The sequence below is a fragment of the Triplophysa dalaica genome, chromosome 8, assembly GCF_015846415.1.
Source record: "Triplophysa dalaica isolate WHDGS20190420 chromosome 8, ASM1584641v1, whole genome shotgun sequence".
In the NCBI taxonomy this organism is placed as follows: domain Eukaryota; kingdom Metazoa; phylum Chordata; class Actinopteri; order Cypriniformes; family Nemacheilidae; genus Triplophysa; species Triplophysa dalaica.
In genome coordinates this window covers 18328019-18343288 of record NC_079549.1, presented here as the reverse complement: position 1 = coordinate 18343288, position 15270 = coordinate 18328019, and the positions used below count along the sequence as shown (strand labels likewise).

Sequence of the window (15270 nt, the reverse complement as noted above, 5' to 3'; positions counted from 1 at the left end):
AGATACGGTACTGGTTAAAAATCTGCCACCCTCTTCATCCAAACATCTCTGATCATCGCAGTTCACGTGGACATAACACCATAAAGGCAGAAACGTCTGTTACATGCAGGAATTTAAAATTATTTTCCCTATCAGGCATCGCCTCTAGACACCTCTCGAAGGCATAAGCTTTCCAATTGAGCACCAAAGAAACATAACTGGGACAAATTGTTCCCCAACTTTTCACTTTGTTCTTTGGTTGTGGATGTCGGTAATATAAACACTGTAAATCAATTCATCACAGTTACATTCAAGTTAAAAGCTGGAGTCACATGAAAGAAGCGACACAGATGTAAAAAAATCCACATCTGGAATTTCAGATAAGGAAATAAACAAGCCTTAACACCTGCCCACTGCGAGATTAGCAGTGTAAAAATACAGAATGTTCATGTTAAAACAGATGTTATGGAAGACATATATTCTTGTGAATGTTGTTCTAGCATATAATGTAAACAGCTTGCTCATGGCAATTTATTTAAAAGTCACTTCTGATGCAGATTTTGGTCTTGAGAGACACAAGAAGCACATATTTAAATTGAAGCGAATCACAGCTACTGAACTGATTTTGCATGTCTGTAGACAATGTGTAATAAATAACGCAAGGACATCATGAAGGGCAGATTTATAATAACATTTCAAACAACTTCAAACTTTGGCACATCTTTGATATAACCTTACACAATTTTAACTCCAAAGGTTTACGAGTATACGCCAAGCATGACAAAAAAACAAATTGTGTGTGTTATAGAATCTGACCTATTGTACACAACGTAGCAGTGTTGCTCCTTTTATTCGTGACCTGCAAAATCTTTCATCTCTTATTCACTTTATGAATGAGTTATAGTGAGTTATATATGAGTTTCTTTGAATAAACGTTTCCAGTTCAAAATCGAATCCTGAAGCCCAGATTTTCAATCTCGTGATTTTAAAGGCCCATTGTATATTTCTGACATCATGTTGAAACATTACATTAAGCAATTATTGACTAACCTTGTATCCCACTGGTAAATCTTGACAGTCCTGCGTACAGCCACTGACACGGCGGTTCAGACATTCATTGACGTTACAGTTTTTCTCATCCGAGCGATCTCCACAATCATCTTTCAGGTCACACAAAGCCTTCTCTGCTATACAGCGGCCATTTGAGCACATGAAAAATGAACTATTGCACAAGCTCTCTAAAATAAAAAGAAGAGAAGCGCAAAAGAAATTAAAGATGAAATGCAAAGAAAAACAACCAAGACTTGTACAAATTGAAAACGTAGAAACGCTTTTGGAAAAACAGGAATTTGATTGGACTCCTCGAAGCTAAAAGGCATAAAAGCTGAATTCAAGCCAAGTGTTATTTAAAGCTTTCTGTCACCGGGGGTAAGTGCAAAGCTTTTTCATAAATTCTCGGTATGCTCAGCTCAAAAAATACCCGCCATCCCCGCAGGTCAAAGTTATCCACTTCAGCCCACTGCTTTTATCCGTGATGTTCCTTGGCCACTTGTATTCTCAGATGTTCAGTAAAGGCCCACATCCATCATGTCAAACATATTTCAGGTAGAGTTTTACAGGGTCATTACCGGCAGCGAGGCATTTGAGGTTGAGAGGCAGCTCATCCGAGCGGTCAGGGCAGTCTGGGTAACCGTCGCACTCCCACTGGGCACTGAGCAGGCATCGGCCATCAGCGCAGCGGAACTCATCCGGCCCACATGAGCGGTACACTGCATGAAAAGTGGGCAATGTAAGCGTAACAGCACACTATCCTACCCAGGCAGCCCCTGAGACCCTGAAGGGGTTAGTTCAGCCATAAATAAGAAAAGACATTATCGCTTACAGTATTTACCTCCAGGATTTCTCTTTCCCCTACAGGACACAAAGGTTCTGTGATTTTAGCAGAACTGTTCAGGCTAGTCATTATCAAAAGAATGACAATTTTGGCTGTTAAGCTCCAAAAAGGTCAAAAAGTGCTATAAAGGTACCACAAGATGAAAGGTATTGAAGGATTTTTCAGTAAATAGGTTTTGTTCTGCTCTCAAAGCATTATCAAAAATAGCATGTAATTCATATTCATTGTATGGACAAGAGCAGCCTGCAAATGATGAGTTTTTATACTTGTGTTTACGTTAATGTAAAATTTGTATTGGTTCTTTGCAAGGGGATAAAGCCAATGTTGCAGTTTCATGCTGGTCTGGATTCTCAAACAGAAATCAAACAACATTTTAACATATAGGAAAATCTAGTTATTAAAGTGACATATTAAAATACGACCGTGTTATAACTTAGTTTTAACGCAACTGTTTGGTCTTTGAATACAGTATGTAATTAATTAATTTTATTCTTATTTCACAGTGTGGGAATTCATAAAATATTTGAGACAAAGATGCTTACCGCATTCAACTGATTCATCTGAACCATCTCCACAGTCGTTGTCATGGTCACAGACGAAGCGCTTGGGAATGCAGCCTTTGTTTAGACACCTGAATGAATTCTCGTCGCAGGTATTATTTGGAGCTGGGGGGTAAACATTAAGACCTTGAGCTTAATTTATTACTCGAAAGAATCTATTTACCTTGGGGTAGCAGACATATCAGTCAAACCCATCTCTATGGTTACCGGCACATTACAAACACATCATAAAAACATTACAATTGTAGGGGCTCTTTCGTTCTTTCTCATAAATCCTGGCCTAAGCACGTATCAAATAGCCAATTATAACGAATGCCCAAAAAGTCTCCTAGAGTAACACTTGAAGAGAACGTTCATCGATAGCACATTGACATGCAGAAGACATTTTAAACAGATCAATGAGAATATTTACCGCAGCCGGCCGCCGCGAGCTCATCGCTGCCATCAGGGCAGTCTCTTTCCCCGTCACACAACCAGCGTTTTGGAACGCAGGCGTACGACCCTGGACAACTGAATAACCCTGGAGCGCAGGTCACCGAGCCTGGACAAAATGATGTTAGTTATGCAACATTAATTGTTGCCCGGGGCTAGTAATTATAAATGATAGACACTAACTCATTGCTTAGTTGGACCTGTAACGAGTGCACAGTAAAGCAGAAATTCATACAGCAGAGCACATTTAGAATTCTGCCGTGGCGTGGATCAACTTCTGGAAATATTTTTTATTTAATTGCACTTGCCGTTATTATAAACATGGCAATATCATTAATATCCCGCTGACGTTTCATTACAATCCAATTAAACAAATATTTACCACCAATTTATATATCACAACATGATTGCACTTTTATAATTGGGTGATTTATAATACTTATAATTCAGTCTGTAAACTCAAATCTTTTAAAATGCTACCATTGTGACATGACAAAATTGTTTAAAAATTATAGGCAGGAGTATTACAACCATAATAATTTAGATGGTTCCTATAACATCGAGATTGTAAGACTTTGCCACTGTGCAAAGAAATAAAGGTCAAGTGTGTGACATTTAGCAACATCTACATGTGTGGTTGCGAAGCCGCTCATTCCCCTCCCCTCCCTTTCGAAGCACTACGGTAGCTGACACAGGACTAAGATGTCGTCACGTTTTTGCTTCTTTGCTGAACGAGATGATATATTTATGAAATGCGATCTGAGTAGTTTGTCTGTTTAGAGCTACTGTAGAAACACCAAGGTGAATTTTATGCAAGGGGAAGCACGGTGAATGTACATAGAAATAGCTCATTCAAAGGTAATAAAAACATAACACTTCAGTGTGTAAGGTCTTTATACACATCTGAATTGTTATGTATATTATATTATATTTTTGTCTATAGATCCTTCAAAAATTCACACGCTGGACCTTTAAACTTAAACCCTTTACAACAGAATGCATTTTCATTAATGCTCAGCATTGAAACCGCCGGTTTCCTATCAAGCACTTAAATCAAATTAGCCCAGTTCTATAAGGTTTGAGTAGATTCTGGATTTTTTTTATATGTTATGACTAATTTAAAGGCAAATCGAAGATCTGCAATGTGTATTGTATCTTTGCGAAAGGTTGGGTGAATAAAAGAGCATCCTAATCCTAATTCTTCACTATAGTTTATGCGCTGTAAACATATTATTTGCAGTTTAGTTGTTTCAATGTATTATTTAAGGTTGACCTAATGTAAATGTGTCAAGTTGACTTAACAAATTGAGAAACTGCAAGTTGTGTCAACATAAAAATGACATTATAACAACTAAACTGTGAAACCATTTTTAAAGTGAAATGTATCAATCACTTAAGAGAAACTTGAAACTATGAGCAACCAAGTATTGCTTAACAGACTATTAAAACATGAGCTCTGCTTTAAGTCATTTATGCTAGAACCCACTTACCAACATACAGGTCGAACATCACCGCACCTATTTAATATTCGTGAGCCAAGTTGCTAATGTCCCCCCACACACACTTTTCAAACCCTCTCTACGCCCCCAGTTGTGTGAAATGGTAACAATGGATATATACATACCACAGAGACCCACGCTCTCATCCACACCATCTCCACAGTCATCTTCACCATCACAGAGCCACTGCTTTGCGATGCACTTGTTCTTTGAACAAGCAAACTGGTTCCACAGACAGGAGGAGTCTATTAACAAAGGAATTTGAAAGCAATAAATATCAGCCCTTAGTAAATGGCAAACACCATTTGCTGCTCATCTGAAGCCGAATGCTTTGAGACATTGTTGCTTTCTTTCTAAATTACACTTACATCACAAGTCTTTTTGCAAAACACACAAACAGCAAACTAAAAAAACATGCGAGACTAATGACTAAAGATTATCGGCTTACTACCTGTAAAAACTGAAAAAACTCAACAGGAAAGAAAACCGCCATGGTCAAGCCATTTCAAAGAGTCTTTAAAGATGCTGGTATAGTACACTTCTACATGTACCTTTTCATTTTTCATGCATTTGCATATCTCAGTTATATCTCGATATGTAAATTTAATTATATACTATATTATGCCTTTGCATGTGCAAATGCCACATGAGAAAAGAAGATGAAAAGAGAGATGACACATGATGTATATCTAAGCCGTGTTATTTTCCCTTTCAATTCAATTCTATTCTAGACAAGACCACGTCTGCCAAGAGAGTCAGAGTGGTCCACTCCTGGGGTTAGACCAAGGAGAATGAAATTAAGGGTCACAGCTGGACAGATTGGTCTCAAATTCCCACGATTCTCCTTGACTGCCTGATGCTCTCTCACTGTATCTTCAGGCTCCCTATCTTCCTTCAAAGTGCTGACGGCGAGGAAACTTGCTATGTCATGGGACGAAAAAACTCCTTTCAATTTCCAAAATCGGTACAAGACAGCATGGGAGAGCAAGATCAGGAACACGAGGTGCCTCAGGAAGACAATGACTGGTTTTAGAGTCTGTCTGTAGATACGATTCAGGAGATCCATTTAATCTATATAAATATACAAAATATACATTTTGGTGTATATTACATATACTGTATGTTATACAGGCGAGGATATTTTTTTCTATTTACTCTTTACAAGTACTGTACAGTATGTGTTTAGGTAAAATTATTTCATTTTTGTTTCATTCTGTGAACTACTAACAATATTTCTCCCAAATTTCAAATAAAAAAATGTTTCTATTTGCATTAATGAAACTTGGAGAAACAGTTCAAAATATTTTACTTTCAGACCTCAAATACTGCAAAGAAAACACGTTTATATTCACTTTTAAGCAATACAACTGTTATATTTGCACATATTACTGTTAAAAAAAATGTTATAGAAGTATTCCTGTGTCTTGTCATGCTGTCAGTGTTTCACATTGTTTTTGGATGACTTTGTCACTCTTGAGGTTCGCTTTTGTTGAAATTCGACAGGCGCTGGGCTGGAATGGCCACAATACATCTTGAAATGTTGCTTAAAAGAAAATTTGGAATGGTCTCTATATTTTTTTCCACAACTATGTGTGTTCACCCATACAGTAGGTGAAGATTTCTAGGGGTCAAATATAAAAAGACCTTAATGTGGTCAAGGGTGCAATTCAGAATCAGACTATCTATCTGTCTGTCTGTCTGTCCACCAATTGGTCTATGCAACCATCCACAAAACCCTGAAAATTCTATGCAGCCTTTTTGTGAACTATATATGATTTCGAGAATCCAATTATTTACATACGCATAGCCCTCCAAGAGCATACTTGCAAGTCAATATCGTTTTTGCATCACCTGAAAATGCTCCTCTTGACCTCTGTATTAGCAGCCGAATTGGTTTCTGCATTCGACACCCATCTCAAGAGGCTGGCTGTAATCTCTCGCTCCGCATGAGAAATCAAGCCAAGTAAAAGCAATGGGAGGCTAATACCAGCCATGCTTACCGCACTGGAACTCATCTGCACCGTCTTCACAATCCTTCTGCCCATCACACAGCCACACACTGGAGATGCAGTTCCCGCTGGGGCAAGCGAAGTGGCCTTCAGCACATTTCTGCCCGTGGGAGACTGCGAAAAGTGGGGAACAAACGCCTTTGATTATGGAGAGCGTATATAAGTCCAAGATTTGCTTAGCGTTGTGAGAATTCAGTCCAGCGGTTGTTTGGTTCATTATTCCCTCCCTAATAAAGCACTTCTAGGCAGATGAAACCTTTACGTGATGCAATGCTCTATGGAGTTATAAGAGTGTAAACGTGCCTTAGCTTCATTAAAAGTAAATCTCCATTCAAACAAGTCTACTCGGATAAATTATTTTTGTTTTAAACCCCTGACACAGTAATTAGTAATAACTCAAAACCTGCCAAGACTCATTTTCAAGCCACCTTTTCATCAAGTGTGTTGAAAGGCTGTGGTCTACGAGCGTTTCAGTGTCTGCCCTTCGCAAGTCTGACAATCACAAACAATTATTCATCCGCCTTCTGTGTCTTCAGAGACTCTTCAGGCACGGAGAAATAGACAGGGGCTTGACTCCGCTTCATTACACACTTTATAAATAGTGTTTCGACAAAATTAATTCAATTTTAATAGAAGCTGGCTTCCTCAAGCTGCAAGGCTAACACAAGCCGAGAGTCACGATGAGCGTTACCCTGGCAGTTGGTCTCGTCGGCGTAATCTCCGCAGTCATTGGCCCCGTCACAGAGCCAAGACGGGTGAACGCAGAGAGAAGTCGTGTTACAGCTGATGAAGGCCTTTTCTCTCACGCCCATTCGGTAAAAGTGTGCGCAATCCGTGTGATCTGGGAAAAGAGGAATACTTCTTTCATGAGGTGCCATGAGATGATGCAATAGAAGTGCTGGGAAAACTAGTTTAGCTTGCCAAAAAGCGCATTTTAAGTGTTAGTTTACCCAAAAGTTGGTAACAGAACAACGGTGGTACCCATCGCATTGGTTTTGTTTCTATACAATATAAGTGAATAGGTACCGCCGTTGTTTGGAACCAACATTCTTCTTTTGTGTTCTGCGGAAGAAAGAAAGTCAGACAGGTTTGACACGACAAGAGAGTGAGTAAATGATGACACAATTTTCATGGTTGGGTAAACTATCCCTTTAAATATTGCACAAGTAACCCCCCAGACATCACCTTTGGATACTACCGTATGTGGTGAGGAAGGCGGGACGAGAGCCATGGGGCGGGGCCGCTGGCGTGAGTGATAGTCTGAATCACCTGTGCGCACACCGGTCCCGCATATCTCACGGAGGAAATCGAGAGCATAAGAGGACGAGCAACAGGACTGCTGACGAGAGAGGACCGGGCCCGGACATATGTTCTACATTTGTATTTATGTTCTTGTGGCCGGCAGTCGACTGTGAGGTGGCTACGGACATTTTACTTCCTAACGGGTTTGGGTACCAATGTAATAAGGTTCAATAAAAGGAAGGAAGGAGGCGGGAACTGGCGAACATTTAAATAAAGTTTAATCAAAATGACCAAACAATAACACGGAAGTAAAATGTCGGCAAGTCCCACCTTCCTCACCACACCGTATATAAAAAAACAGTAAAGAATCATTGGTAACACCAATTCACCAATTCAAGGATCAATTCTCACTATTAACAGTTGCTTAGTAGCATGCATATTATTAAAATATTTGCTGTTTATTCGAACTTATAAAGCACATATTCTGCATGACCATATTCTTCATCCCTAATCCTGACCAATACCTAAACCTAACAACTATTATTCTAACTATTAATAAGCACCAAATTAGGAGTTTACTGAGGCAAAAGTCGTAGTCAATGGTTTGTTAATAGTGTGAATTGGACCTTAAGTGTGACCAAATGATATTACTTGAAAATAAAAAATGTACAATGCAGATACTTGCTAAGGTAGGAGAAAAAGAATGTGTGCTTCTTTATAACACAGACAACACTGTCTTACTGCAGTTCTTCTCATCAGAGGCATCGGCGCAGTCGATGACCTGGTTGCACCAGGAAGACATTGGTATGCAAGTTCCATCTTGACAGGATGACTCAGACGCAGCGCACGTGACATCTGGAACAGAGACACTTCAGTGACTAAAACACCTAGAGATAGGTTTAACAAATGAAATATTGTGTGTTGATATTTGTGTGATATGCACTGCAATTCACTGACGATAACAGGCTCTTTCAAATCGCTCCAAGGAAAATGACTTGCGAAATGCTTTCACAGCTTGAAAAATGAGTGTCATTTAGAGATGGTCTAACTTGGTCAGAAACTAACCTTTGCAATCTATTTTCTTTTTCAGACAGCAACAAATAAATAAGTGAGCAGTACGTGCAATAAAAGTAGCATCAAACGTTGAACACCCACTGTTACAAAAGGCCTCGTCCGAATTGTCGCCACAATCATCCATTCCGTCACAAAAGCGACTGTTTGCCACGCAGCGGCGGTTGTAGCAGGAACGATGACCCTTTCTGCAGCTCCTGTTGTCTAGTGAAACGGAAAGCAAAGACAAAGCAAATCGTTCACATCGGGGTGAAGAAAGAGCTTCATATCTTCTCTCTTATTTACTCTTGCTGTTGCTCTAGGCTTATTCCCATTTGCTCTTCTATTTGAAAGCAGTGAGGAGAACTGGCTCATTTTTATTAGTCTGAGGCTCATGGGAATGGAACTGCCACCTTAAACCAATTCGGTGTGCTTACTGCTTTCACAGTGGGTGACGAGAGTACACACAGAATAGGCTTGTGATCGCCCACTTACCACAATATTGCATTTTCTCATCCGACTTGTCTTTGCAGTGGGCGATTCCATCACAGGTTAGCTGGTAGTCTAAACATTCCCCGTTTCCACACTCAAACTCGTTGTAGATGTTGCAGGAGGACGTTTTGGCTGCGAAAGCAAACAAAAGAAATGTTGTTCATCTAAAATTTTACTTGATGAAATTATGTTTTTTTGTCTGCAATAGATCATTTAATTAATACAATTCAATCATAAATTACAATAATTTTTACATGACAAAGGAATTATAACATTTCTGAAGAAAATCACTGCAACGGTACTATTCAAGGGTGTTGCTAGGGGGGTGTTCCAGGTGGTTACAAGGTAGTTGTTGACTGGCCCAAGTCTAAGATATTCTAGATATGTCTCTGCTTCCCTCTTTAATGCAAGTTAATACATTTTTTTGCCCGATTTATCATCCCCCAGGCTTTATCCAAATCCTTACAACCTACTATCACTCATTTATCAAATGGTGTGGGAGGAGTTTCTTCGAACCGTATCTGTAAATACGAGCAACATTTTTACCTGTGGCAGGCATTTTTATCCAAAGTTAATTACATTACTGAGCTCTGTTCAATCTACTCTTTTTTAAATCAGTATATGTGGGTTCACTGGGATCTAACCCTTTGCCTTTGTGCTGCTAGCGTAATGCGCTACCGGTTGACCTACAGGAACACCTCATTAAAAATGTAAGCAAAATGCTGGACAAACTGAAGTAAACCTCTCATAATTTCATGACTTTCAAGTGCATTCTGGGATAGATAGAGTCCCCGACAGCATGAGGAAGCACATCCCTATGGCTACAACGGCGACACTTACACACACATCTGTTGTCATCGAGCAGTATCCGCTCTCCTCGGCAGCTGCAGTTGACTGTGCCATCTGGAGTAAGGAGACACAGGTCACCACATCCACCATTCAGAATCCTGCACGGAGATCGCTCACCTGTGAAACAGAGGGACACGGAGACCCCTGGTACACTCAGTGTTTAGGATAAAAAACAAGCTAAAAAACATTATGTTAAACAACAAGCCAACATCATCTCAGGGAAGAGTCACTCCGAAGTCTTTGAAGCTTGCTATCTTATAAACTTAGGAACAAAGCCTGAATTGGTTTCTTAAAAAAGAGCTGACTAAAAAAACACACTAAAATATACTGACAATGCAGTGGCTCATTAGGAGCTTATTCATTGAATTTCCTGGAGCTCCTACAAAGTGCAATTCCTAAGCAAAAAAGTTGTTCAAAATGTAAAAACTGCACTATTTCTTATCTAAGTTGAGCTGTGAAAATTACAGCGACGATAACTTAGTCCTAGTTCACCAAAATGAAAATTCTGTATGATTTACTCACGCTCTTGTCTCTTTAAACCTGTATTGCTTTCTTTCTTATGTAGAACACAAACGAAGATATTTTGAGGAATGTTGGTACCCAAACTAAGGCCGCCGTTATCATACGGGTTGAAATGACAAGAGGGTGTTTATTACATGATACATTTTCGTTTTTGGGCCCTGACCATTATACATATGTGCATTAAAGAGGATAACCAATCAAATGTTAAATGAACAATAGATGATGTAAGTAGGTGCTATTTCCTTACATATAAAACAAATCAAGACTGTCTGGAAATGTGTGAATTCAGACATTCGTACCTCCAGGGTTCTAAAAAGCCTCCACACCTACGAAGAGTCTTTAGCATCTCTAATTCTCAGTGTTATGACTCAACAGACGTACTTTATGGTAATGAACCACAACAGTAAAGGTTGTGTGTTAACTTGGCACAGGGTAAGATAAAAGTGCAGGAAAGAAAGATTTCTGTTCTTAAGAAGTTCACACTTTGTTGAACACAACAGCAGTCGACTGAAAATCTGTCTTTGAAAGAAACGCATCTCGCGTTGCAGACTGATAATGTTCTCTCGGTAAAAATTGTTGAGGGCAGTCGGCGGCACTCATACAGCATGATCAAACAAATGTAAGGCAAGAATCCCTCGAAGCGGCTGGGAGGAACAGTCAGGAGCCTCTTAAACTAATTTCCCAACGTCCCACTTTTCATATTCGCGACAGTTCAGAGCTCCCCTGCGTCTTCTGTATTCTTTTTTAAATAAATTATGTCTCTGGATTTGTTCGGTTGGTTGCTAAATAAGATCATTACATGCAATCGTTCCTACTTTTCCGTAAGAAAACAAAAAGCATCACTGCCAGTAAAAGCCTGGCTATGAAATGAACGTTTGATAAACAGATACAGAAAGTTTTGGAGTCCAAAATACTTACAGTTATTGGTGTCTTTGGCAACTGCTATAATTCCCATTGGCTGGTGAGGAATATCAGCTCGGAGAACTTTAGTATCTCCTCCGGTGAACTTATTGGTACGTAGCACAGCCCGCCGGGTCCAGTCAGACCAAAAGATGTAGTTTCCATGGATAGCAAGTCCAAAATATGTGCCAGGTCCTGATCTTACAATAACCTAAGAACAAACAAACAGATATCACTTCATGAAGAATTAAATATAGAAGGCAGTAAAACAATATCAGCCGACTATTAGTTTGCATCCCTTTAATAGGAAAATTCACTTAAAAATATTCCAAATATGTATGACTTTTTTCTTCTGTTGAATACAAAAGATATTTTTAGAGATGTGGTTTTATGTCCATGCAGTGAAAGTCAATGGGCTCCAATGTTGTTTGATTACCAACATTCTTCAAATATCTTTTGAGGTCTGTAGAAGATCTTCACAGGTTTGCACTGACATATGGGTGAGTAAGTGATCAAATAATTTTAAATTTTGGGTGATCAATCCCTTTAAGGTAAATCAGGTCACTCTGGGCAGCTGTTTTCTATATCAGAAAAAATAATCCAAGCACACTTGCTATCCTTATGAGAAAAAATGTAAAAACAACAATAGGATCACAAAGTGTCCTTTAAAGTCCCAGTGAAATAAAAAATTGCAATGCCTATTTTTTCACTAAATATTGCAGCGTTCATTGTAAATAGTTCATATCAATGTGTGTCATTCTCTTTTTAAAAATTGTGTGCCCTCATAAACATAAATCTAAAAATGCACTTCTGTATTGTAATAGCTATCCATCTTAAATGACTGAAATGTCACGGAGCATACGTTAACTCCTCCCCTTCAACTGTCAGTGTGCTGCCAGTTCCATTTAAAAATGCAACAAATGTTTTTATACATCCAATCAAATCGAAGAGAAAGACGTAAGCCACGCCCACTATTTTTCTCATTCAAAACTCCATTTTGTTCGGAAATGCATCACAATTTGCAAGTAAAAACGATCACAACTTTAACTCCATTGTGATTCCTCCCGTTAATCTTTCTAAAAGTGATCCATCTCCTCCCTCTAGTGTACACGTACTATGTTTAAAGCCACCTGCTTAACGCACATGAATATCTAACGGAGGAGCAAACCAATCACTTTAAATTAATAAAAGAGGGCTAAAAACATACTCTGAAGACCAATGGAAAGTCTCTATGAGGGGCTTAAAACTAATGTGTATGCATAGGACACCCGCTCCCAAGAATCCCCCAGCAACCAGTTTAGCCCAGATCCTGCGAGTGTTAATGTTCGTGTCACGGTGACGGACACAGATATACATCACGCGACTCCTTTAGGGAGTTACCGGGCTGTGGGGCGGGGAGATGTCCCACGGCTCGGGAGACCCAACCATTAACAGGTACACGCATGTATCCATGATCGCATTAGCCCTGCCACCACGGAGGGAAAAATATAGGACAGGTGTTGATTAAGAGAGCCCAGCTTGAGCAAACAACAACTGGAGATCTCAGAGTGGGGAGCGATGAGGAGAGCGCCAGATGGTTTTTGATGGAGCATATTGATTCTAAATTAAATTTAGGGGTGCAAGCGTTCCGCTCCAATACTAATTATCTGTGTTTATCTGATCAAAAAGATGTTGAATAGAGTTTTGGGCGGACAACTATACATTAGCTACATGCGTTTGTCCACAGTTGTGATGAGCTATTATGAAACTCTGAATGAGTAACAATCCTCAGATAGTTTAATGTAAATGATGGCACCGACAGCGCAACAGATTGGCTTCCATACGTTCAGTGATGTAACTGCGTGAGACAGCCTAACCATGCGTACGGTTGAGCTTGGATTCAGCGTCACCACACAATCCCCTTCAATAACACCAGTTGGGAGACTGAAACAGCAAGGCAATTTGCCAACAGTCATGTTGATTTAGTTTTGCTTAATTCTTCACAGTTTAATTGGCTAGTTGATAAGCCTGCCCAGTAGGAGCCTCAAACTAAGCTTTCATTACCACTAGTGCTCTTAATTGGGGGGTTGAAGAACTCTCGTGAACTCTTTGGTGTGACGCTTTAAAGTGGATAATTCATTACAATTAAATTGATCTTGAGAAGGGTCAACAGATTTGGCATGAGCGGGAGCTAATAACTCCAAAGGGTGGGCCGCCCTTTGGGTGGTCGTCAAGTCATTATCATCAAGATGATGTGACCCGGTGAAACGGCCAATTGAGGTTTACGTTTCAGAAACAGTGAAGGAAGCTTTTGGTAGTTTCAGTACTGAATGCTACGATGATCACAAGTATTTTATTAAAAGTACTCATCATATGAATTGTGATAAACAAACAAGCAAAGAAGTAAGGGAACAAGATCAAACCAATAGCAAAAGCAAAGCTTCATATCTGTTAAAGTCAAGTGAAGTCAAAATAACAATTATTATTTGATATGGAATATTACAGTGTTTATTATAAATAATTTGTACTTGAGATTTAATTGAGGTAAAACTGTGTAATAAATCTTATCCTTGTCGTCTAGTATTAAATCTAGCATTAGTTAAAGCATAAAACAAGATGGGGCAAGATATATTTTGTGAAAATAAAAATGTTATCATGTGCAATTTTGCCTTTCAAATAAATTGATCTATGTAAGTGCTTGAAATTATTTCAGAACTTTATTAAAAAAATAAACACTGAAAAGTGCCCCGTTGTCTAAATAATCATTATTTTGGTGCACTCGTTTGTGTGTACTGCTTAGCAGGTTGTCAAAAATTTTGCCCATTTGACTGTTATTTAGTTATACATTTTTTGTTTGTTTGTTTTCACCCTTATGGTAGTGCATTGAGCAATGTAAAACCGAGATGATGATTAATAAATAAATCTTTTAAAGGATGTGTACTGTTGATATGTTTACCCGAAAACAAGAAAAAAAGACCTTCAGCAAACATACAATTGAATCTGATTTTCATTTCCTAGAATCCCTCAAAACATTTTTGAATTGAAAAAATGCCTCATACTCACATGTCTCTGGGAGCCGTCATATTCACATCGCTCAATCTTGCCCAGGGTGCCATCAGAGAAATACAGCTTCTCTGCTTTATGGTCAATGGTGAGACCGTTAGGTGTGAAAACATCCGTGCTGATGATGACTTTCATATTGTTCCCCGCAAGAGTAGAGCGCATGATACTGGGGCGCTGCTCGTTCCAATTGGTCCAAAACATGAGGCTACAAAATACATTAAGGCCGGAGAATGAAATGGATTTTACACACAACACTATTGAGACCGACTAATTCAATACCGTCACCTATTTTAATACACCCGCAGTATGGCATGGGGGAATCTCATCGATTTCATAAATAATAGTAGAAGGAGAGGCCCTTAGGACCTCTCTGTCGTTTCCTTTAAAAAATCCTTTCACAGTCCACGTCCACGGGATAATTGAAAATTAGTGATACATGCTGACATTCTGTGTCGATGAATCATTTTAGGTTAGATTGTAATTAACAGCAGTCTTTAGTCCATTTGAAAAAGCGCCAGATAACCAAGTAAGCATATTCCCTCTAAGGTTGAGAGTTTAATGTAGTCGGTGAACTCAAGGTTGGCACATCTTTCTGAATATCAATATCTCACACAGGGATAAATAGGTGCATATATTCTGTCTGGAGAATCGCTAGACCAGGAATAAAAATATTCTGTCCGCAACTAATTTCGCTCGGAGCCCTGCGCATCCGAAGAGGTCAGACTAATTAAAATGTTTTCCTTCCTTTTTTGATTGACATTGGCATATGCTTTAAGATTTCTAGCGTGTGACGAATCAAT

The 15270-nt window shown here is 39.2% G+C and overlaps 1 protein-coding gene across 1 annotated transcript in view; it reads right to left on the bottom strand.

The window, feature by feature from the left end:
• Positions 1–15270, bottom strand: part of lrp1bb (low density lipoprotein receptor-related protein 1Bb) — a 242854-nt gene that overhangs the window by 43032 nt on the left and 184552 nt on the right. Inside the window, exons 42-54 of the mRNA XM_056754675.1 lie at positions 14471–14675; positions 11447–11639; positions 9998–10123; positions 9161–9289; positions 8771–8890; positions 8357–8470; positions 7065–7214; positions 6365–6487; positions 4490–4609; positions 2846–2974; positions 2416–2538; positions 1608–1748; positions 1030–1217 (exon numbers count right to left, since the gene is read on the bottom strand). Coding sequence (XP_056610653.1) covers positions 1030–1217; positions 1608–1748; positions 2416–2538; positions 2846–2974; positions 4490–4609; positions 6365–6487; positions 7065–7214; positions 8357–8470; positions 8771–8890; positions 9161–9289; positions 9998–10123; positions 11447–11639; positions 14471–14675 — 1861 coding nt within the window. The remainder of the gene's footprint in view (positions 1–1029; positions 1218–1607; positions 1749–2415; positions 2539–2845; positions 2975–4489; positions 4610–6364; positions 6488–7064; positions 7215–8356; positions 8471–8770; positions 8891–9160; positions 9290–9997; positions 10124–11446; positions 11640–14470; positions 14676–15270) is intronic.